The sequence below is a fragment of the Poecilia latipinna genome, unplaced genomic scaffold (genome assembly GCF_001443285.1).
Source record: "Poecilia latipinna isolate Pla-1442-1.1 unplaced genomic scaffold, P_latipinna-1.0 Scaffold358, whole genome shotgun sequence".
NCBI lineage: Eukaryota > Metazoa > Chordata > Actinopteri > Cyprinodontiformes > Poeciliidae > Poecilia > Poecilia latipinna.
In genome coordinates this window covers 48,719-73,294 of record NW_015112974.1, presented here as the reverse complement: position 1 = coordinate 73,294, position 24,576 = coordinate 48,719, and the positions used below count along the sequence as shown (strand labels likewise).

The 24,576-nt window shown below is 40.6% G+C and overlaps 3 protein-coding genes across 6 annotated transcripts; 2 read left to right on the top strand and 1 right to left on the bottom strand.

Annotated features, from left to right (window-relative positions):
- Window positions 1–1,635: 1,635 nt before the first annotated feature.
- On the bottom strand, window positions 1,636–24,311 carry tmem71 (transmembrane protein 71). Of its 3 annotated transcripts, XM_015036142.1 has the most exons (12): window positions 24,103–24,311; window positions 21,418–21,479; window positions 21,044–21,100; window positions 20,269–20,314; window positions 19,596–19,805; window positions 18,164–18,438; window positions 17,874–18,086; window positions 17,711–17,777; window positions 17,401–17,462; window positions 16,616–16,665; window positions 16,483–16,539; window positions 1,636–2,332 (listed from the first exon to the last, which is right to left on the bottom strand). In XM_015036142.1, exons 3-11 carry the CDS (start codon window positions 21,072–21,074, stop codon window positions 16,516–16,518), a joined length of 978 nt encoding a protein of 325 aa, XP_014891628.1. In that variant the 5' UTR covers window positions 21,075–21,100; window positions 21,418–21,479; window positions 24,103–24,311; the 3' UTR covers window positions 1,636–2,332; window positions 16,483–16,515. The 3 variants fall into 3 exon arrangements, with proteins under 3 accessions (XP_014891628.1, XP_014891627.1, XP_014891629.1); XM_015036141.1 differs by lacking the exon at window positions 1,636–2,332 and having other exon boundaries at window positions 14,110–16,539; XM_015036143.1 differs by lacking the exons at window positions 1,636–2,332; window positions 24,103–24,311 and having other exon boundaries at window positions 14,110–16,539; window positions 21,418–21,612.
- Window positions 2,324–7,416, top strand: LOC106949699 (protein ovo-like). The gene is made up of 3 exons (XM_015036132.1): window positions 2,324–2,702; window positions 4,267–4,327; window positions 4,859–7,416. Exons 1-3 carry the CDS (start codon window positions 2,346–2,348, stop codon window positions 5,830–5,832), a joined length of 1,392 nt encoding a protein of 463 aa, XP_014891618.1. The 5' UTR covers window positions 2,324–2,345; the 3' UTR covers window positions 5,833–7,416.
- Window positions 9,233–13,966, top strand: LOC106949703 (zinc finger and BTB domain-containing protein 17-like). Of its 2 annotated transcripts, XM_015036139.1 has the most exons (5): window positions 9,233–10,042; window positions 11,515–11,609; window positions 11,866–11,950; window positions 12,029–12,771; window positions 12,822–13,966. In XM_015036139.1, exons 1-4 carry the CDS (start codon window positions 9,733–9,735, stop codon window positions 12,766–12,768), a joined length of 1,230 nt encoding a protein of 409 aa, XP_014891625.1. In that variant the 5' UTR covers window positions 9,233–9,732; the 3' UTR covers window positions 12,769–12,771; window positions 12,822–13,966. The 2 variants fall into 2 exon arrangements, with proteins under 2 accessions (XP_014891625.1, XP_014891624.1); XM_015036138.1 differs by having other exon boundaries at window positions 12,029–13,966.
- Window positions 24,312–24,576: the final 265 nt, after the last annotated feature.

Sequence of the window (24,576 nt, the reverse complement as noted above, 5' to 3'; positions counted from 1 at the left end):
TTTTGGCTGTTGATTTTAACATTACAGGAGTAATAAGTTTAAAAAATAATTTGGATTTTAAAATGCTGAGTGGTATTTAAGTGTGCCATATTGTTTTAAGGATTTGAAAGTAGCATCAGCTGATAAACACTAAATTTACAGTTTTAAACACTATTCACAGTAAACAAGTTTGAGATATTGTATTTTCCCAACAGTGGCAGCAGTCAACAGGAGGAAGAAATCACCTTCCATGGATCAGTTAAGCTGCTGCTTAACTTGCATATGCCTTGGGCCGGCTCTGCTGATGGACCAGAACCTCGAGTAGTTTCATGACTTTTTCCGTTTATCAAGACATTTCAGTGGAAAAGCTGCTCAGACTTCTTCTCTCTGCCTTTTCATTCATTTTTATTTAACTTTTAAACAGGAAGACATTCCAGTAGTAATCTAGCTTTGTCTTTAGAGACTGCATGAGTGGTGCTGAAGTTTGGTGTCAGTCAGTAAGAGGAAGATTTTCTAAAGTTAAATTTTTATTTTTTATCTTACCGAATCAAACAACAAAGTTAAAACTGACAGAAAAGCTCAGACTAAATCAATCTTTATTGATCATCTAAAAAGTTTCTGATTTCTAATGAAAACGGCCAATCAGGTGCCAGGATTTTCTGTCACTATGTGGAAACTGAAGAACAACCTGCTGTGCTTACATCCACCAATCCTGGAATGTTATTAATTTTACACTCATGATAAATAAAGCAGATTTCTCCCAGGGTGGCTATAATTAAACATACACCTGGAACAAAAAACATTTGACCGATGAATAAAGTGCAACACTGAAGATGTGTGTATAATGTTGACTGTTTAATAATAAATTCAAACTGTTAACCATTTGTAAAATTTATTGCAGCTGCAGTGAAATCCTCCTCAAATAATTTATCAAAAGTACAAGTCAGCTCTATGCCTCAGTTGACTAAATTAGAGTTATTTTAAAAAAGCATTTTTGTTTTTAATGATCATTTTACAATCTGTTGGTTCAGTGGAGATAGTTTCATTTTAAGTTAATCGTTTTGGTAACACTTTATTTGAAGGGGGTGAATAAGACTGACATGACACCGTCATAAACATGTCATAACACCTGTCAACATGAATAAGCCTTCATGAATATTTATGACTGTTGTCATAAAGCGTCACTCGGTAAATTATGACACTTTTAATACAAAGTTGACATTATTCAAAATGTCTGTTATAACAACTTGACATTAACCAAGAAATCATTTCTGATATAAATTTGTTATAAAAGTATTACTGATTGCACTTTAAAAATTAGGTAACTTTATGTTATTAAAGGTAAAGTTTAAACAGTAATGATTTCTTGGTTAATGTCAAGTTGTCATAACAATTAGAAGTACAACTATAGTAAATTATTTTCAAAGAAATTATTTAAAAAGAAATTTAGCTATCTGTAGTTTATTTATTTTTTTAGCACATCTTTAAAATTCCAAAATAAAATGCAGCTATAAAATACCTAGCCATAATGCTACTAGCTAGCATTTTCAAGCCACCAATCCAGAAGCACCATTTATTTTCCTTGGTGCTGATTGGCTGAACCCCAAAGAGCAGGCAGACTGTAGAGGTTATCCTTTGCTGTGCAGTAATGCCAAGATGGTTTCCATTGACTATTAATGCAAATAAATGTGGTTTTTAATGAAGGTCTCAAATATTTGGGGATTTTAGCCATTTGTAGAGGCAGAAATACATTTAGAAAAGTAAACAAACACAGGCAGAAATAAATAGCATTGGAGAAATGAAAAAGTTGAAAGAAAATACAAAAGAGAATAAAACAGAGAAAAATATTCAAACATACACAAATAAAACTTTAAAAAGAAGTTATTGATAAAGCAATTACAAAGGTTAAAGGAGTTGATTAAAAGAGATGTATACATTTACCTCTGGCTAATTTAATTACCACCACCATTTATTTACTGTATTTTTGTACATTTAATCACATCTTTGAGCATTTATTTGTTTCTGTATTTATTCTTCTGTGGCAGTATTGATCCCCTATAAGTGTCCAAATTATTGAGTTATTTAAAATACCGTGGGAGAGTTAAAGTAAATGTTTACCAATAAAAAGAGTAATTTTAGTTTCTAAACTTGACTCGCCTACTTTTACTTTGAAATAGAATATTTATCCGGTAGTTACGTAATAATAATGAAAACCATGACTCTTCCCTGTAGTCTCAGTCTTCTGTTGTAGTCCTCTCTCTGCGGGGCTTGTATCCGTCGTCTCGGACGGTTTGTGAGGTCGGCTTGGGTTCGTACGTTCGGTTCGGAGCTGCTCAGTTCTGTTCCGGTTCTGTTGGAGCCCCAGGATGTCGGTTCTAAGCAGCAAAGCGCTCCAGGAGCAGCTCTCCGTCGTCCTGGAAGCGCTGACCAAGGCGGCGCTGGTAGAGATCTGCGAGCTGGTGGAGGAGGGTTACTCGGTGCTGCAGCTGGAGATCAGCCGGAGCCACAAGGAGAACCAGGACCTGCGGAAGAAGCTGCACCTCATCGAGTCCATCGTGGTCCCGGGCGGCGGCGGGGAGAGCCAGGCGCTGGCCCCGGACGAGAAGACTAAGGCGACAGAAGCTGCTGTCCGACCGGAAACGCCGCATAGACAGCGGGACAGAGAGCGGGAGGAGGACGCCTCCGGAGGAGACGGAGGATCCGCCGGGGTGGAGCCGGAGGAGGTAACCGCTCTGACCGCTGACGCATCTTTACCACCAGAGAAACCTGAGAGGGAGTTATCGCTAAATAATTATGGAGTATTAGGGACATGGTAGGGGGATAAAAGCATTTTTCATAGTTTCTGTTTTTTTCTAGAATATCTGGAAATTCCCCAGTTTACAATGTCGAAATTGTTCGATTTTTGGAAAATTTCTGAGTTTCAAAAGAAAAAAAAATTACTTCTGAAATTCCCAGGATTTTTCTTGAAAATTTCTGAGATTAATCAAAGTTTTTTTTTTCTAACAAATGGCCCATTTTTGAAATAAACAGAAATCCTTGTTTTTTCTAGAACATTTCTGACATTTTTTTGGAGGGAAATTTCCTCTTTTATTTTTCTATCTAGTATACCGTTATAAAACAAATCATTTACTAGAAGTAGACATATGAGGCTGAAAGCGGTCAATACTGGCAGGGACTTTCCCTAAGGTTTTCTCAAGATAATGAGTTAATTACCCATTTTGTCGAGAAAACCTGAAATTCACTCATTATCTTGAAAATATATATGAGATTAAACACTTAAAATAGTTTTGCATCTTTTGATCCACATTTAATTTTGGGCCCGGTTTTTCCCCTCAGCTAGTAAAACAGAGGCAAACTTAATTGCGAGTCATAAATGTCAACATTTATTTCAGGGACCACTGATTTGCATGTATTTGCATAAAAACCCATGAATACTGCTTTGTGATTGGAGATGTTTCAGTGCTGTACTGAATAAAAGCATTATTTAGCTCAAAGGAAATAAAGTAGTAATATTTGTTTTTATTTCGGTTCCAAATGGAAAATAAAAATGAAAAGTTGGGCCTCAAAATGTAAGAAAATGTTTTTTTAAAGATGTAAATGACGGTGATATGTGGCCAGCATTCGGTTTTAATGGATATTCATCATAATGACGCGGCGTTTGGAGGCAGCTTTGAAGGCTGAAGATAACTGTCCTCATGCATACAGAGGTGTTTAACTGCCACAGCCAGGACGTAAATACAGCAGCAGAATCTCGTTAAAACCGGAGACTCTCGTTATAACGAGATTTATATCTCATTAAAACCCAAGCATATTCTCGTTTAAACGAGAAAGGTCGTAACGTGAAACTGCAACACCTCGCGGGGCGTTTGAGTGCCGTCTGGAAGAAAACGGAGAGTCAGAGGGAAGATGTAATCCGTCAGAGGAACTTTTTTTTTCTATATCTTGTTAAAATGAGAAAGTTTTCTGGTTCTAACCAGAAAACTTTCTCATTTTAACAAGACCCTGCTCCTGAATTTATTCCCAGCTCTGGCGGTTCAAGGCTTCTGTACTGGCAGACATGTTGGTGAGATGAAGCTGCTGATTATTTCCTCTCTGGGTCGATGCTGCAGGCTGAAAGCGGCTTTGTGAAGTTAATTAGCTCCTAATCTGGGGGAACCAATCTTTAACGGATGAAGTGATTAAAAACAACTGCAGCTCTTTGACTTGTTCTGAGTGTAAATGGAGAAATAAGCTGATATCCTGCATGGCTGCTTCTGCTCTTATTAGACATTTTGTGGCTTCCTCCAGGTTCCGGATGTGGTTCTGATTAAAGACGAAGACTTGGACGGGTTCGACGGCATCGACGACGGTGAGCGGAGAATCTTTCTGCTGCTGCGCGACACGAACATTTCATATCAGCCCATATTGATAATTATTGATTGATATTTTGTTTTTCATTTCCAAATGATGCCAAACTAGTTCACTTCACCACAAGCTGTTTTATTTTAACCAGCTATGAAGACAAAACTTGAAACTGCTCCATCATACTCTGTTGCCCATTCTGCAGACTGTTGAGATTTCATAGTCAGGAACATTATTATTTGGTTTTAACTACTTAAGTCAGCTTCATTTCACATTATTAAAGTGTTAATAGAGGAGCCATGTTGTGATGATTTTCTGGAAGGAATTTCAGAAAGAGGAAGAAAACTTTTAAAGAGACAGAGGCCCAAATTCAAGGCGTTAAAATACAAAGTCAGATTTCTTTATAGCATGACAGCTGAAGGTAACAGTTACCTGATTATGCTATAAAATGGCACTATTTGCATTTAAAACGCATTGTACTGGCCCTTTAAATCTGTGGATGATCCGTAACACTGCAGAGTTTTTCCTCTCTGTCCAGGAGAACGGAGGCGCCATGATGCCGGAGCGGCAGCCGCCAGCGAAGCCTCCCCCTCGGCTCGGTCCGTCCGCAGGCGGCGGCGTCGCAGTCGGCCGTACGAAGATGGCGACCTGTTGGCGCTGAAGTCTTCCAAACTGTCGGCCGGGTCACAGCAGAATGTCCCGGTCTACAGCCTGGACTCGCCCTGCAGCGACCCGGGCGGCTCGGCGCTGGAGGACGTCCAGGTGAAGGCGGACGCCTCGGCCTGCTCCTACCCGGACGTCCAGCTGGTCCAGGACTGCTCCCTGGGGCCGCCGGGCCCCAGCAGGCAGCTGTTCTTCAGCAGCGGCACCCTGATGGAGGCCCAGTCCCCGTCCAACCGGGCCGACCTGGACCTGAACCTGGACCCGTCCTGGTCCAAACAGCCCAAAGGCTCCATGGCGTTCGCCCAGTTCTGCCCCAGTGAGAACCTGGAGGGCGACGTGTTCAGCCTGAAGCTGGTCGGCATCGCCGGCGGAGCCGACGACCACAGCGCCGCAGCCTTCGAGTTTGAAAACGGCGGCGGCGGCATGCTGAACTTCGGGCTGTACGGATCCTCGCCGGGCCAGCAGCTCTCCGCTGCGGATCCGGACGAGGACGCCCACAGGAAGCGCTTCGTCTGCTCCATCTGCAACAAGACCTACGCCACGGCGCAGAACCTGGAGGTCCACACCCGCATCCACACGGGCGAGCGGCCGTTCGCCTGCGACCAGTGCGGCAAGAAGTTCACGCAGTCGGCCCACCTGAGGTCGCACCTGAACGTTCACACGGGGGAGAGACCGTACGGCTGCTCGCTCTGCTCCCGCAGCTTCATCGTCAAGTACAGCCTCAAGCTGCACATGAAGAAGTGCCACCCCAACAACTGGGTCCAAACGGGCCCAACGACTGGGCCCAAGCGGCCTGAACCGGGTCCCAACTGGGCCCAGCAACTGAGCCCAACTGGGCCCAACAACTGAGCCTAAGCAGGCTGAACTGGGCCCAAACGGGTCGCTCCAGAACTTTGTTCCACTCTTTAATCCTTTGTTTTCTAGCGAAGCGGCCAGAGGTTGTAAGTTAATTCAGGAGCGGTTTCTCTTTAAGGTTTAAAACAACTCATAATCAGATTTATATTTCTTTAAAACCAAAATAAGAGGTTGTAATTTTAAACCATCTCAACACGACTGTGGATTTTTGCAGTGAAAGAAAAAGAGAGAGAGAGAGATTGGAGCTCCAACTTAGAAAATGTAGTTCATTTGTCACATGTATTCGAATGTCTGTCAAACTTAATTTATTAGCATTAGATATATTAACATGACTACTTAATAAACTTAATGATTACTTGTAACTGGGGATGCTCCGTTCTGGTTTTTCTGTTCTGATCTCTGATCACTGCCGATCATCTGGATTGGCTGTTAATTTCTCGCTTTAAGTATAAATGATACTAATAGATCTGGCAAAATGGAAAAATTATCTGGCAATAAATTCACCTAATATAGACATAAAACATGGAAAATACAACAGCTGTCAGGCAAAAGGACAACTGATAAACCTGCGATCAGTAAAATAAAATTTAACAGTAAGGCTCTCAGTGCCATAAATTATACATGAGTCAAATAAATCTGGTTATCAAATAATGTCAAGTAATAAAGGAAACATTCAATCAAAGTCAAATGCAGGTTGCATCAAAAACAATCCTGATACGAAATCCAAGCTTCCTTAACATGGCTAAGTAATGCTGGTTCTGATTGGCTAGCTGAGGAATGCTGGTTCTGATTGGCTAGCTGAGGAATGCTGGTTCTGATTGGCTAGCTGAGGAATGCTGGTTCCGATTGGTTTCTGACCGAGCGGAGTAATTCTGCAGGGAGGAGGCGGAGGAGATCGATTAATTTTTTCCAGAGATTATCTGTTTTACGTTAGGACATATCGAAAGTTTTATTACTTATCTAAAATCTGTTTTGTTTAAGTTCCCTGCTGCAGCTTTAAGCAGCTGTCAGGTGGAGGCTGAGCGGCTCCGTCTGTGAAACATTACCACCAGTAGCAGCGGTCCAAGAGCGAGAGCAGAACCAGCGTCTTACACCGCAGCTTGAAGACTTAAATTATTTCTCAGGTTAATTGTTTAGCTTTCTGACCATCATGCTCTTCTGGGTGAGTGTTGGTAGCTGTGCGCTGCTTTGCCCTTTACCTGGTCGCTCCGGATGTCCTTGTTCCTGCAGTGAGCCTCGATGTAGCCAAACTAAGTCAAGTGCTTGTTTTTTAAATGTCACACATTGTTGATGCATCTGACTGCTTCACCCCTGAGGTATTTCTCCGTCGCAACACGCAAACTTCCCCCATTCGCTCTGAGCTTTATAGTTCTTCACCATTTGCTTAGGATTTGTTGCTGCGCTTTGCAGAGTGAAGGAAAGAGGAGACCAGCTGCACCGGCTGCCATGTGAGATACTGTGATCGGTTTGTGATCGGTGACAACAGACCGTGATCGGCGATCACCGATCATATACTTTTTCACAGAAATCGGCCGGTTATGATCAGTGGCCGATCGATCAGCACACCTCTACTTGTAACAAATTACATTTTTTAAAAGTTGCATCATCTGTCTTTTTTTTCAGTGTAGGAGAAACGTTGAAACAATGAGAGGAAACTCCTTTATGTTTTAAGAAGTCAGGAACATAATTTTATCTAAAACTAGGTATAAAACTTGTCTCGTTATGAGAAACTCATTTTAATGATATAAAACACAGATTAATGAGTTTGTTATGAAGAGATGAGTTTCATCTAGTTAATTAGCTTTAAAACCCAAACTCTCAGTTTAAATCAGTTTCTTGTTAGAGATGGAAACAGATAAAAGTCTCATAATGAAAAACTTTCTTGTTTTAATGAGAAGTTTTATGTCCTTATAGCGAGAAACTTCATCATTAAACGAGAAACTCATTAAGATGAGACTCTACTCCTGAGTTTATTTCCAGCTCTGGCAGTAAAACGGTTCCGTAGCTTTCTGCATGTTTGTGTAAAACCACTTCAGGTTTTAATGAAGCTCTGTAGCATTTTTCTAAATAATGTAAAAATTATGAACTTTTTGAGATGGAAACAAACAGATTAGAGAAGGAGGAAATGATAACTGATCCAGGAAGCTTAAGGATTTCAGACATTCCAGGTATTTATGTTCTGAGAAAAAGACGAAGATGAAACTTTTTATTTCCTCTTTTATTCTGGAGCTGCAGAAGTTTGAAGGAGTTTTTGTCCTTCTGGTGGGATTGAGATGAATGGTGTCCCTTAATATCCTAATAAAAGATTATTAGGACCAGACCAATAATTTTGTTTTTCTTAATTAGGAGAACAAAGCAGTAATTTTCTGAGAACTCCTAAATGGATTTTTTCCCCAAAGTACAAAAAGTGGATTCTGCAAACATGATCCCTTTAAGACATCTGCATCACATGATCAATATCAGGACTTTGAAATAATTCTGAGTCTGTTTTGAATAAAGAAGTCGACTGATCTGGTCACATCAGATCTTAACCATCAAAGCTTTTCTCTCATTAAAACGACTTTTCTTGTAATTTTACAACATTTATCTGGTAATATGGCATCTTTATTCTTATATTATTGTATTTTTGTTTATTTAAAAAAATCTCTTAGCCTGGTCCTAATACTTTGTTATAAAACTAATACTTTCCTACAGACTAATAGTTACCATCATGCAGTACCACTCCTGACCACTGGAGGCTCCTATAAACTACTGCTTTTAAAATGTTTTGTTCCTGACATACTAAAACAATGACATTTTATACGCATCCTGTCTCCTGTGTTTTAATCAGTTTTTATTTCAGTTTAGATCCAGGCTTCATTTGATTCTGACATCTTTACAGTTTTTTTTCACTCTACTTGGAAATGTTCTTAAAATCCTTCACAGTCTTTCAGGTTCTTGTCCAAAAACTTATTCAGGTGAGTCCACAGATGTTCTGCTCCTGGATTTGGAACCTTAAGTTCACCAAACTTATCTAGAAACATTTTGGTTCCCTATCCACTACAGAAAAAAAGCAAACTATATTATAGGTAGTTTTAATAATGAATTGATGCATTATAGGTTACATACATCCTCTGAGCAGTACCTCCATTTTGTTAAAACAAAATGTCTTAATTTTTGTATACTTGTGTATTGTTTATATTTATAAAAATGCCAATTTTTTTCATTAAAACAAATAATAATAAAGTCTTTGGGGTGCCCCAATGACTGAAGCCCTGGGCTGCTGCCCTAAAGGCCATTCTGAAGTCTGGCCCAGTCAGGATGAATTCCTCACTACCAGGATGATCCTAAAGGATGAAATACACAACCAGGACACAAACTAAAGCAGTCAGACTCCGAGGTGCTACAATTCATTCTGAATACAAAATGATATTAACAGTAAACAAGCTATTTGGGAGGTTAAAATGTCTGTAAACATACTAGATTAGATTTATTGTCATTGTACAATGACTAAAGCTGCTAAGGGATTTTATAAACAGTCAAGGCACATAAGAGTAATACTTAAAAAAAATAAAACCCTTGCATGTTTTTTTTTTCTTTAATTGTTCAACAAAAACTATTTTTTCATATAAAAGTTCCAAAATTATATTTCCTGAACTTCTAAATCCCTGAATGTTTTACTCTGAGTGACCAACTGTAAGCTTCAGGTCAAACACAGGCTTTTATTTTGGTGACTCCGGGTTTTCTATCCCTGGAATGTGTGAACACGTGACTTCGCGCATGCGTACTGAGTATTGCTTCCGTTCCTTTCGGTGTGGAGGCCCCAGGCAGGTAAACAGAGGTTCTCCAGAGGTTCTCCTAAGGTTCTGTTGGTTCTAACTAGCTCTGAGCGGTTCCGGTTGGCCCAGCAGGAAAATGTCTCCATCCGCCACGTTTCACTCCCAGCTCGCCTCCATCATGGAGGTTCTGGCCAACACAGCGGTGGCGGAGATCTGCGAGCTGGTGGACAACGGCTACGCGGTGCTGCAGCTGGAGATTAGCCGGAGCCGCAAAGAGAACGAGGTTCTGCGGAGGAAACTGCGGCTCCTGGAGCTCCGGGCGGCGCGGTCTGCCGCGTTCAGAGCCGCCGCGAGCGGAAGCGGCGCCGCGCTGCTGTACGCCGCTAGCGGCCGCCCGCGCGCCAACCAGCGAGTCCACGAGCCTAGGAGGAGCGTGACTCTGACAGGTGACCTTTATCAATTAAACACCTTTAAGATCCACATTTACTTCATGCTAACAGAAACTATCCAAAGGTTTAAAATTCACATCTATTAAGCGAGGTTGAAGTTGGCGTCTGATTTGGACTAAATGGTTATTCCGCTACCGTAGGTTCATCTATGACGGCGCTAAAAGGCTATTCTAGATTTTTTTTCCGGAAATCTTTAAGATATTTAATAATAATAATAAAAAGTCGAAATCTGATCTCATATATTCTAGAAAAAAACTGGGCATTTGAGTTTTAAAAGTAAAAGATGTTCATTTTCGAAACTCAAATTTTCCAAAAGGTTCAAAAGTCAAGAATATTCCCATTTTTAAATTTAAAAACTAATCTGCACATGGTTTGTTCAAACGCAAAGATTCGGTCACAACAAGATCAATAATTCCTCCACTAATAAACGGACCAGTTACCAAAGAGATTAATTAATCTGTCCAAACTATGAGGAAAATTGTCCAGAATAAAACAAGTTAAACAAAAACCATTAGTGGGGTTTGTTTGTTTGTTTGTTTGTTTGTGTGGAGGGAGAAAGAGCTCAGACCGTATCGGCCTCCTACCAGACCAGTTTGGAGGTTCTGCTGGTTCCAGTAGTTCACCACCTGACCTGCATTACAGAAACAGGACTAGTTAAATATCATCACACTGCTAGTTAGCATCTTAACAATGGTTCTTTTGTACACAGAAAATCAAACACTTGACTTGCCGTTATATCCATGAATGTGCATTGGACGAGTTGTGAAGAAGCTGAACTGTTAGCTGCTAATGGCAGGCTAACCCAGTTAGCATTAGCTACAAACACTAGCAAGCTAAAATCAGTAACTATTTCTTCACAGTTCAGTTCATGACAGACTTCCTGTCTCCAGCTGGTAGAAAATAAATCTAAATCATGTTTTTATAGTGAGTCTTAAAGTAGAAAAGCAACAAACCTGGAGCAGCTCTGGATCACCAGTCCTCCCAGTGGTTGGCTGAATGCGTCATGTGACCAGGATCACATGACTGACATGTATAACAAGCTGGTGATGTTGAAGTTAATGGGAATACTCTGTAGATTTTAACCCGGATAAAATCAGACACTCAACTTCAGTTAGAAAAATATTTACTGAAAGTTCAACAGTTTGTCAGAATTGTAACTAATGGCTCTCTGAAATTTGAGAACTATGAAGCTTTTCTGGAAATATTCTGAAAACCGACCAACAGAAATTAAAATTTAATAAACACCGGCATTTGATATATAGTCAGAAATTCATATTTTCAAATTTAATAAAGACTAAATGGCAGAAATTCATATTTCATCAAGCCTATAATATTTTTTTAAACTTTAATTTAAACCACTTCCAAGATGCACCAAGAAGAACTTGGAGAATAAGTACCAGTGTTTTTCAGTGGCCTAGTCAAAGTACAGACCTGAGCTCAAAATCCAATCATTGTTTTTGCTTCTGCAGAAGTTGCAGCAGAGCTGTGCTTGCTGCCCAATCAGCAGACTTCTCAGTGCAGAGAGACCCGCCCACCACCAGAACCAGAAGCTACAGGACAGACGGTGAGCCGCAGCCGCCGCCGCTGTAGCCGCAGCTTTATTTAACTGTGACTGTTTAATTCAGTTTTAATTATTTAAATACTGTTTAGTTTTAGTTTAGTTTTCATTAGTTATATTAGTTGTTCTAGTTTTTTCATACTTTGGTTAATTTTTAGGTGCAGAATTCAAAAAGGTCAAAGTATTGTGATTATGTTTACATCGATGGGGTGACGAATACTCAGCAGAAGAAACCAATTTACGAAATGGATTCAATTTCCAGGCGGATGCAGCCGAGACCACAGTGGTGATCAAGGTGGAGGATGAGGATGAGGAGGAAGAGTCCTGGTCCCAGTCCGACCCTCATGGTAAGCCTTCCTGTTAGCCTTCCTGTTGGCCGGTGCGTTGTTAACCTGCAGGCGGACTGAGTCTGGTTTCGCCTCCAGGTCGGTTCTGTGGCGGTTCTGAGGATCAGCCCGAGGCAGAAGCTTCGTCCTCGCTGGTCAAACAGGAAGAGAGCGGTGCAGATGGCGGCGTCTCTTGGACCAGCGCGGAGGTGAGCTCCACCTCCACCCAGCAGACCAATCAGAGGCCAGAACCAAGTGGCTACGACTCCATGATGCTGCAGCAAGCCTCCCACGCTGCAGCAGCAGAACCCGGCGGCTCCTCCGGGTTTGTTCCCAGCAGGAACGCTTCAGCCGATTCAGGAAGCAGCTTCAGCCACCATGAGGCGAGTCTGTCTGCAGCGGGGCAGCGGCAGCAGCAGGGGGCGCCACAGAGAGTCGGCTTTCGGCAGCAGAGCCGCGCCGCCGACCCCGCAGGGAAGTCGTTCGCCTGCAGCTTCTGCGGGAAAAGCCTGGCCTGCCTGAAGAACCTGAAGACCCACATGCGGGTTCACACGGGCGAGAAGCCGTACGTCTGCGCGCTTTGCGGGAAACGCTTCTCCGACTCCAGCAACCTGAAGCGCCACCAGAGCGTCCACACGGGGGAGAAACGTTACGGCTGCGTCCACTGTGGGAAGCGCTTCGCCCAGTCCGGCTCGCTGAAGGTCCACATGGCTGTCCACACGGACTGCGGCCAGTTCCGCTGCTCCGTCTGCGGCAAGGCCTTCACCTCCGCCGGCCACCTGAGGAGGCACGTCGCCATGCACGCCGGGGACAAATGCTTCCCCGCTGCGTTACTGTGACGACCGTCAGCAGACGCTGCGTCTGTCATCAGAAGTTTCAGACCAGCCGTCGGCCATCAGTGGCGCTGACGCTTCCTGCTGGACGGATCAGAGCGACAGGAAGTCCTGAAACTGTCCGGATCATCAAACTGCCCCTCTAGCTGCCATGTTTGTTTCTGTGCAAATTGTGACATTTTTCTGTACATTTTTAAATTTCTGCTATATTTTGGCAGAAATGCTTTAAGAGAATAAAGCTACTGCTGTTGAGTTTTCCTTTTTGCCTGGTTAGCGCTTACATCACAGCCCTGTTTTTACTGTCCCACTTAAAGGAGTTTTTTCCCGGTGGTCTGGCAGGGGTCACGCTTTTACGAGACTTATTTCTGTGTGTGTGGTTTTGGGTCTGACAGGACAAGGGCCCGTTTCCCCGCTGTCTGACTGTGATGTTTTTCATCGCTAAGGGTTAAAACTATCTCAGACACACGCCCCCTGGTGGCGAGTGAGGAGAGGTAATTATGAGCATTGTTTGACTTTTGACCTGAAAATTGGCTGGCTGGAAGTCTGTGATGTTGAGCAGCTTCACAGCAAATACTGTGATGTAATAGTTAAAAAAACATAAAATGGAGCCGAGAAAACTGATTGGATTGAAACATTTGACCCAGACAGAATATGAAGGTATCTATGCAGCACCAGGAGAAACTAAGCGGAACTTTTTCTGCACTCCTGAAGATGCCAAGTAAACTGCAGGTATTTAAGGGCTGACAGTGGATTTTGAATCCTAAGTTCCTTTAACTGGTCCAAAGGAAACCTGCTCCAGAGAGCCTGGAGAACCGCAGATGGAGACGACTCAGCAGATTACAGGAACGATTCTTTAAAATATCACATTTGACAGGATGAGTTTTAAATCCACTGTGATGCTCCAGACATTAAAAGCAGCAGCATCTTCCTCCTCAGAGCTGCTGCTCTTCATCCTCAGTTTGACTCAAAGCGGCAGGTTCTCATCCGACCCGGTTCGGTTCGGAGCTGCAGGTTCTGAGGAGAACTGACTGGTTACACATGATGGAGAAAAGTTTATGGAAAAATCTGCACTGTTAAAAACTTCCTGTTTTCTGGTTTATTGTGACTCAGTGATGATGAACTAAATAAATATTCTGTTTTGTTTAGAAAGTTGAGTCAAAGTTAAAGTTTTTACGTCACTTCTTAATAAAATGACTCGATCGTTTCTCTGATTTCTTTGTTTTAGAGAGTTGGTGGAATCATCTCTGTCTTTGTGTTGCCTTCAGGGCCCAAGGTCAAAGGTCACAGATTTAAAAGAAGTTGGACACAAAAACTGGACCTTTTTTTAAACAAACACAGAACCACAGATTGTCTTTAATGTGGTTTAATAGCTTCATAATAAACAGTCACTTCAAATAAAACAGTCTGACAACAGGCAGGAGACAGGAAATTAAATCTAACGTCACAGCGCCACCAAGTGGTCAAATATCCAAAGACGCCCATGAAATGTGTGAGTTGATCCCTAAAAATCTCATTTTATGGGAAATCTTTTCAGATTCAGACAAATTTAATTTAAACTCCACAGTTTTCTTTTGTTTCACATTTAATATTTAACTCCTGCTGAGCTGCCAGACTGTTTCTAAAAAACAAGTGCTATCACAAGCACAGCGTCACATTTCCAAGTGCATTCAATCAAAATACAAACAGTAGGACATGAGGAGTGTGAGGTTAAGTGCTTCACACAGATCTAAAGCTAAGAAAGTAAAAAAAAAACTTCCACAAATTTCACTTAAACGTGATTTTTAAAAACCACACAAGTTCCTAAGCTGCACTGACTGGTTCCAACCAGCAGAGGGCAGCAGAGTTTTGGTCTCTCTAATAAAAACACAGAGCAAAAAGAGCTGAAGGACAACATGTTTATCAGTAATAAACAGGAAGCTTCCAGAACAAAGTAAAGCAGAGCGCTGTCGTATCAAAAATATCATCGTTTTGTTTCTGGATAAAAAATTTGGCACTTTGATAAAAACGTTTCCGTCGGCTCTTCGGACCACAGCACGATTAGAAGGATTGCTGTGGGAAGATTTTTAATTTTGCAAGCCCTGAACGCATCACGACCTTCCAGACGGTTCCCTGCAGAACGTCGGCTCTGCTTTAGCCTGAAACCGAAGCTCAGCTCTGATAAATGTTCAGAAAGTCTTACAGTACAGGTTACATTACTTGGTCTCTGCGATTCCTCACAATAATATCATCAACATGGAGCCGCTGAAGTGTGAGACTATTTTTAGTTTGAGAGAAATAAAAGCACTTCAAGGGCTCCATACAGAGGCAAGTCCCTTTCAAAATAAAAAAATGTGACAAAGTGAAAACTTTCACATGGGAATAAATATACATGAGAAGTAAATAACATTATTTTTTCTTAAAATTATCTGCTGAAATCCTTTTTCTCGCTTTTTTACAGCTGAACTTTGGAGCAGCTTGGATTATTTTTTTAAAGGATTTATTACGTCCTACTTGTTAATAATAAGAATTAAACTTTTATTCAATTTTTTAATATCTAAACATTTCATAAACATCAAGTTTTTATTCATATTAACCTGTCTGAAAAGGATAAAATATATTAACGCAAAAATAAAAACAACAACAACAAAAAAACGTCTGGACCTCCATATAAAAAGATGCTTTTCAAAATAAAAGTTTGTGCAAAAGGGGGAAACGTCACAAAAAAGGATTAAATATATCACAATTTAATTAGAATTGTTTTCTTTATCAAAATTGAATTTTGCACTAAATTATATCATATTTAAAGCAATAATAATTTATGGAGAAAATCTGTTCATTTATCAGATTTTTATGCTTTATGATTTGGCTGTATTTTAATTGATTTATGTTAGTTTTAATATTTATTTTTAAAATGCCTTGTTCTCACTTATAGCTTATCATGTGGTCAATTTTATTTATTAACTTGCATCTTTTTTAACTCAGAGATGATAAATTAAAAGCACTGCAGGGGCTCCATACAGAGAGATGAATCCTTTCAAAATAAAAGCTTTTCCAAGCAGTGAGGACCTGACCTCAGTTTTAAATGTAATTTCTGAACCAAACAGATTCATCTGAAATTTAAGTTCTGAGAATTTTGTAGCAGGTCTTTTTTAATATTTATATTTTTCAGGATTTTAAGTTTCCTGGATTTAACTTTACGATAACAGAATACTTTATTATTATTGCTCTCATGCGCTGTGGTTTATTTATTTATCTGTTTGATAAATAAATGTTAATGAATCATCACTCCTCGTCTGTAAATGAAATATTAAATCTTCTGCAGGATTCCAGGTGATTTTTGTGCATTTAGAAATAAACACCTGAACTTGATTAAAAACTTTTAGTCTCTTTTTCTCCCAGTTGAAGATTTTCTCTGCATATTTTAAACATGATGTGAAGCTTTGCAGCTCCCTGCGATGCTAAGCTAACCGAACGGTTCTCACTGTGACTCTGAGCTCCTTCAGCCATTTTAAAACCAGCAGCAGTTTTTATTCTTTATCTGCTGGTAAAAATCTGATTATTGATTGATTATTGATTCCTGAGGTGGATGACTCATCCATGACTTTTTCTCTTTCTGTGAATTCAAACCTGGTTTGCTTTAAAAGCTTCCAGAGCTCAGAACCAGTTTCACCTTTTCGTCCAGCTGAATTCAAACACTGAGGGAAAAACTAGCAGGAAGGTTTCTACAGAATCCTGTCAGAAGTTCTGGTTCTGGTTCCGGTTCCGGTTCTGTTCCTACTCGTTCCTGGATGTGATGTCCTGAGGGACAGAAATTGAAAGTTAGTCGTTTTCTCTGCAGCTCACCGACGATCCGCTCAGATCGTTTCGGACTCACCTCCGTCTTCGCTCTCCTCCACTCGCCCATCGGATCCGACTTTGTCACGACTGAAATATGGAAACAAAACATTTCATTTAACAATAAGAAGCATTAAAGCCTCTCTTATTTTACTGTAAATTCATTTGTCTATTTCTTATTCTGTATCTAAGAGAATTTAAAAAATTTAGTTTTATTTTGTTTTGTTTTCCAAAAATTAATTATTACTCAGAAAATCAAATATCATCATTAAAAAAAATCTAATTCTAAACAATAAACTCTAATTATTCTTAATGTTTATAGTTTTACTTTTTTTTAAATTACATTTATATAATATTTAGATTTTTATTTAATTTTATTTGACTTAATTTGTTCATGTTTGTATTTATTTACTATTAATTTGCTTTTCTATTATTTGAAAACATTTTATTTTGTTTAAATTTTAATCCACATTATTTAAACTTTTAAAAACGTTAGTTTTTTGTATTCTATATTAAATCTCATAATATTGTTATTACATTTTTAAATTATTTTTGATATATTTATTTTTACGTATTTTCAATGTTTATTGTAATTTTTACTTTGATTAGAATATTAAATATTTAATTAAATTTTCTTAAATTAAATGTAAAAATCTTATTTTACATGATGTTATTCATTTATTTTATGTTTCTGAATCTATTTTAATGGGAGTTTGGAAAACGATGTAAAAACATTGAATCTGTTCTGTGAACTGGACCTGGAGCAGAACCAGGACCAGAACTCGGACCCGGATCTCAGAACCGCAGCAGCCCAGTCATACTCACACATCACGGCTGAGATCGTCGCCAACATGGCGGCCGTTACCATGGCGCTCCACCAGCAGGAGCTGCAGGAAGGAAGAAACATCTTCATCATCTGGAATATCATCATAACATAACAATAACATCATCATCATCATGAATAATAAAACAAACTGGTTCAACTGGTTTAACTAGTTTAACTGGTTTAACTGGTTCAACTGGTTTAACTAGTTTAACTGGTTTAACTGGTTTAACTAGTTTAACTGGTTCAACTGGTTCAACTAGTTTAACTGGTTTAACTGGTTCAACTGCTTCAACTGGTTCACCGTCTCACCCTGAGTAGAGAACGCTGATGATGAAGATGCTGAAGATGAGGATGAGGAGAGCCTTCATCGTCAGCCCTGAAATAAAAGCGAAGTTTCATGAACCTGAGCCTCTCAGAGAGTCAGAACCAGACGGTTTGGGTCACACATGCGGCCCAGGTGTTCCCGGCTCACCTGGAGGTTCTGGTGGCGCCTGGCAGCAGCTGTAGAAGGCCGGAGGGGGCGGGACTTCAGAGAGGCCGCTCAGCGATTGGGTGAAGCGCTGCGTGGACTGACTGATCTCAGAGCAGATTTCCTCCTGGATCAGCAGTTTCCCAGGAGGCGGGGCTAATTCTTCAGGAGGAGGCGGGGCTTCTTTGTCTGGAGGAGGCGGGGCTTCGGTGTGATCTGGACCAGGAAGTAGAGTCATGTGACCTCAGCTGCTCATGATGGCAGCGTTGGACCGAGCCGTTCTGCAGACTCACCGTAGGTGAAGCTTCGTCCGTCGTCCAGATCGGCGTTTAGCCCCGCCCACAGAGACTCGTCCAATCGACACGGAGACGCCCCCTGCTGGCCAACCCGGGGCCAGTCCAGGTCCAGGTCCAGGTCAGGGTCCAGGTCCGGGTCCGGGTTCTGTCTGAGGCCGGTTCCCAGCATGCCTCTGAACACCTTCTGGTCCAGCCATGACTGGCAGCTCTCTGAAACGCCGCTCAGCAGGGAAACCAGAGCGCTGCGAGGTTTCCGCCTGCGCCGGAAAACTCTGAGGACGCAAAGAGACGCCGAGGTCACCGCTCTGTTGCTAGGCAACGCCTGGAGGTCAACAGCTGTCAGGAAAATGATCCAACAGAGGAGTTTCTACACATCTATAACCATCAGAGAGGAACGAAGAACACAACTGATTAATGCCAACAGTTTTCCAGACCTGGAAAATTCCTAAATCCCAGAGTTTTCCAAAAAGCTGAGAGAGAAATCCTCCAAAAGGATGAAAAAAGCTGCAGCAAGAGACAAAAAAAACTTTCAAAAATGATGAAGAGGATGATAAAGTGGCCACAAGGTGGCAAATAAAAAGAACGTCTTGATGCAGGAATCCTCAACAACTTATCTAGATCAACTTATCTAGATCAACTTATCTAGATCAACTTATTTAGATCAACTTATCTAGATCAACTTAACTAGAAACCCCAGAGAGGTTAAAATGACCGCTGGGCATCAAAACCACAGAATAAACTGGAAAAAATATTAAAAATGATTCAGAATGACTAAAAGTCACCAAAAATAACTAAAGAGACTAAAAATGTGCCCAGGTTAGCAGCAAAAAATCAAAGAGAAGAAGAAAAAGGTTCAAACAGGCTGAGAAGGGTAAAAAAACACAAATCAACTTTAAATTTATGAGAAATTCACACAGATTAAAAACTAAATGGTTTTCAGTTTAGCAGTTAGCAAAAATTTACTGAATAATGTTACAGATGTATATCTTCAATAAAAACCCAAATATGGTTCAGAGTCACAGCAAAATATCTTTAAAGTAACAGAAAATAAAAAAGGATAAAAGTAACAAAACAAAAACAACATTTGAAATTATTTGAAATGAAAGAAACACGAAACAAAACGAGTTTCACAAAACCAACCGACTCAGCACCAGAACTCTAAACCCGCCAGCAGGGGGCAGTACTCTGACCTGAGACCTGCTGCAGCTTTTAATCAGCTCTGACACAGAACCACAAACATCCCATAACACTGACGGTCTCCTAGCAACAGCCATCGGTGACATCACCGCGGCGCCGCTGAAGTCACTGAGGAAGAATTTACAGCTGAGTGAAACCCGCCTGACGAGGCGGAGAGCCGCGCTGTGATTGGCTGCTGCAGGGCAGGAACCAGCCCACCTGTTCTCACCTGTGTGATGATGTCACACCTCACCTGACCAGGTTCTCCTTGTAGGACACGCTGGTCCTGCAGTCGGTCAGAGACACGTTTCCGTCCTCGTCCAGGCAGAAGCTGTCCTCTGTGACGTCATAGTAACCGTTGGTGAGGAGGCGCGGCGAGCGGCGGCAGCAGCAGGGGGCGCCGGCGTCCGCCGACGGGTAGCAGACGTACGACGAGTCGGGGGACAGGAGGGACACGTCCGGGCTGCAGGGGGACGAAACGTCTGGAGTTTAATTTGTTGTATTAAATATAAAGTCAGATTTTTATTCCTTCATGTTTCAGTCTGATTAAACACTTTGACATTGTTTTCCTTCTGGGCTCAGAAAGTTGTTTTACTGCCAACGTTTAAATATTCACAGGTCTGTCGCAACAAGCACAGATTTATTGTTTTTCTCTCAAACAAAAACTGGATGGTAAAAGTTTCAGTCTGATGATTTGGGCTCAGCTCGCTGCTTTACAGAGACTTTATAATTTATTTTATTTGTTGCTTTGTTTATTTAGGATGTTTCCAGTTCTGGTCCTAAATGTTTGTTAGAACTTAAAGTTGTGAATGTTCTTGCATTATATAACTAGAAAATGGTCCCAAAACAACTCAGTAACTCTCAGTAACTCCAGGGACGTTTATCGTCCAGATAAAGTCAGGACTGTTTTTAGGAAACTGGTTTACCTGTGGCAGGAGTGATTCCCACGCAGACGCCGTTTTATCGGGGAACCTGAACAACAGAAGAGGTTCGGTTACGTTCAGGAACCGGCAGGTTTCTAAATAAAGACGAGTTTTTATCAGCCGAACATTCCTCAGAGACACAGAGTCCAGGTTTAAACTCTGAGCATTTCCTCACAGCAGAGCCACTGACAGTTAATTTAGCACCAACTCTGAGCCGCCTGCTCTGGTTAAGCACCTGGTGATGGTGGGAAGAAAAACATTCCTATAGAAACGACCAGCAGAATCAGATCAAACCAGGTTAAGGAGCTTCATTCACAGGCAGATTTAGATCCATTTTCTCTCTTCAGAAGAATAATAACTCCATATAGATACAGCTGAGTGAAAATCTGAACATGCCTGTTAGTTTCTGTGATCACATTCAGACCGTTTTCAGATGATTTATATCCCTCCATCTTTAATCAGCTACAAATTCTGCCAAAGGACCATTTTCTACCAATTTACCACAATGGAGGAAGGATTATGGGATTCACAACAAATTTCACTCATTTTATTTTCTTCTGTCTGCAATAAATGGTGGATTTTAGGGATTTTAGCAGAATTAAAATGTTAATTACAAATAAAACTCTCACTGTAAAGCACGGTGGTGGCAGCACCTCAGGTAATGGAGGCTGGGCTTGAATTTAACCCACCAACACGCCTGAGAGAGGTTGGATGTGTGTGTGTGTGTGTGTGTGTGTGTGTGTGTGTGTGTGTGTGTGTGTGTGTGTGTGTGACGTACTGGTGACGGCTCCAGAGAAGAACAGAGCCATGTTTGTCCTGCGGCTCGTCTGTTGATCTGTGAAACAGCAGAAACCCGACGCCCAGCGGTGAGAGAGAGCAGAACCGATCAAACTCAGCCAGAAAATCTTCAGATTCAGTTTGAACAGGTGAACATTCAGGCTCAGATTAATGGATTTTCTGCAGAAATGATGGCAGTTTAAAGCCCAGATCTGGACTGAGTTGCTTCAGTTTCCTCCTGTTAAGTTTCTCCCCTCTCAGACAGATGAGCTAATCTGTGCAGATCTGATCAGTCTAAGAGCTGCAGGGATTAACAGAATCTACTCCAAGCCAGCTTTTTAAACCGCTGTTTATTTTTAAAAAGTTTATTTTTACCTTCAGGCTGAGAAGGAAGAAGTTTATCTGCTGCGGTTCTGTCACATCCTGCAGCGGCGAAGCTGCAGAAAAACAAGCAGAGACAGAAGGAGGCTGAGACTCTGAGCTCATGTTTCCTGTTAACCGTTTATCAGCCGAGCACAAAACTCAGAAACTCGTTTCTGACTTCAACAAAGTTAGAGACGCCCTGACGTCCTCAAAGACCGAACCTCCGGCTGAGAGAGGTCGTCTGGACCGAACCTCCAAAATGACCCGACGACAACATGAGGATTAAAATAAAACCATTACATTTTGAAATTAATTTTTACACACATATATATATATTAGTTTAGAACAAGGCCTTCAGTCCAGTTTAAAGTTTCCTTAAAGTAAGAGTCACTGGACAGACGTGGTTCTGAATATAATGAAATAAAAAATAATGAAAAAGTCCTGATTTTTATAACATAAATATCTTAGCAGTGTCTCGTATTTTTCATTGTAAGAGGATCTGGTTGGTAATCTCCAGTCCTAAATCCAGATTTTATCCTCAGCGTCTTTATCTGGTCTGGGTTTCTAGTGGTTCTGATCCGTTCTGACCTGAACCGAAGCAACAGAAATCATTTCAACTCTGGATTTAATTCAACCTGGACAGGAAGTTGTTTCGTTAAAGGTGATGTCACAGCAAACTGGTTCAGGAAGGTTTTTAAATATAATATTAGGACATATTTCAGACGTGCAAACATGGCAACAAAAACAGAAAAATTCAGGGTCTTCAGATAATCGGCCCAAACCGAGCCGGAAAACTAACGGACCAAAAAAGATAAAGGAACAACTGAGTGACGAGATAAAACGGGCCGAGAACAAAGAGGTTCTGGAAGGAAGCTGCTAAAACACACATTCTTCTTTTTAAAACCTCATTTAGTTTAAATGAGGTGAATATCTGCAGAGCGATCCGGACCTCAGTGAGGATCAACTGAACCAAAAACTAAACACGCTGATGGGAAAACCTCTAAAACGAATCCGGCTGTCTGGACGCTCATGTTAGGATCCTGATTATGAAAACAATCAGCTGAAATGGGTTAAAGTGTGAAGTCAGCATTAATATGATGCTGGAAATATGAAAACGCCAAACTGTCGACAAAAGAGAAAAAGATCTGATTAATAATCTGCTTCATAATGATTAGATGTTCTCCGTCATCCATGTTTTTATTAAGTTTAAAGCTTGTTGTGTTCATTATTTCTGTTTTAAATTATAACAGAAAAAAGACTAAATATTATTTGGGGAACTTCCCTTCAGAAACATCTTTATTATTCACATAATCTGTCATTCAGAAACCAGATGTAGGGAGTAAAGTCTAGAAACAGAAAGATTTTTACTCTTCAAAATATGAAAACTGACTAAATCAAATTCAAAACTTTTCCAGGATTTCCCAGACAGGGAAGGAACCTTGAGAATCCTGCTTAAATACCTCAGAGATTAGCAACAAACCAGTGCAATGTAAAAACATGTCATTCAGGACATATGGAATATTCATGTGATCATTTTAAAGCTGCTGCAGGATGAATAACGGCGTAACAGGGCCTTTATAGACAGAAAAAACAAGGAGGACTAAATTTCTGGCAAAAAATTCAATTTCAACACCTCATTTTTTATTTTTTAATATAATTTTTAGCTTTTGAAGCTAAGAAATTTCTTGGATTTTTTTCTAGAAAATATCTGAGATTGTTCTCAAAATTTCAGAGTTTTTTCTGTCTCCTGTGGCCTTAATAACATCTGATTATTAAAAGCCAGGAGGGAAAAACCCTGAATGATTATTTCTCATCTTCCTTGTGAAACGCTAAACTTCCTCACCAACCGAATCCTGCTTCCTGTTTTCAGAGCAGCTCTGTCCTCTGCTCTGTGTTTGGACTGGTAAAGCAAACAGAACCGAGTCAAAGCAGCAGAACAGTCAGGAGTTCAAACCTGCATCAGGACTAAACTCTTCATCATTCAGGAGTCAAACATGAACATTTGATCCAAATTCAGTCTAAACTCTGCAGAGACTCTGATTTTCTGCAGATTTATTTTCTGTAGTTTCTAATGTTCAGCTCTTTTCCCCTCTGTGTGCTTCACCTTGGACTGTTCCCATCGCAGCTTCCCAGCATGCCTTGCAGCAGCAGCATCAGGCTGGGAGCTGCTGATGCTGGAGGAAAACGCGTAGCAGGAAACCCAGAGCTGGACCGAACCATTCCAGTTCCCACCAGAACCGGGGTCCATTTGAACTCTGGAGGCTGACCAGTTAATGTGTTTACTGGTAGATTAACGAATCTTTAATTATTTATTTCCACTTTGTTGATTTTTTCTAAACAATCTGATGAAATTAAGATGCTTTTTCTGCTTTCTACATCTGTCAGTATTTCCATGATAAAATCTTTTTGGTATTTATTTTGCAAATATAGTTTAAAAGAATGTTCCTTTCGGAAATACAATGGAAAAAAAATATATATAGTAAATAAAGGTGAAGAACAGGCTGCTATTTAATCAATAATTGTGAAAATATCTTTAAAGTAATTAAAGTTACTGAAGGCGGTTTCTGTTGAATAAAAATTAAAGAGTACTTATTTAAATGTGTTTTAATTGTTTTCATGATTTTTTTCAGTATTTTTGCTGAATTTGCTGCTCAGATCGAGACAAAAGAGAAAATAACGGGACTCTGCTGAACTCACCAGTTTGTTTTTCCTCTCGGTTCCTCACCGGAAGTTTAAATAAATCCTCTTCCTTCCGTAAAAACTTCCTCCCTTCGTCTGGTCTGTTGTTTCCTTTGGTTTTTATGATGTTTAACCAGGTTTCGGTTTTGTCAAACCGAGCAGAAGTCTGTCTGTCTGGCTGTCGCTGCCTCGCCTCACCGGAAACAGCAGATGTTGTCACGATTGAAAAACAAACCCAGCTTCCGGTCAGAACCTTCAGAGTAAAAGCATAGATATTTTTTTTAATGAATCAGGCTTTTATGTCCTTAAAAAAGTCTGAATAAATTACTTTTTTATGTTGCATATTTGCTCCTATTGTCCAGCCTCTTTCTCTTATTTTCCTGTTTTTCTTATTGCAGTTTGAGTCTGCATGCTTATATTTATATTTAAATCAGTTTTCCCACTGAGACAAAAATATACATTTCTACTTATAAACTACTCAATCTCAAACTC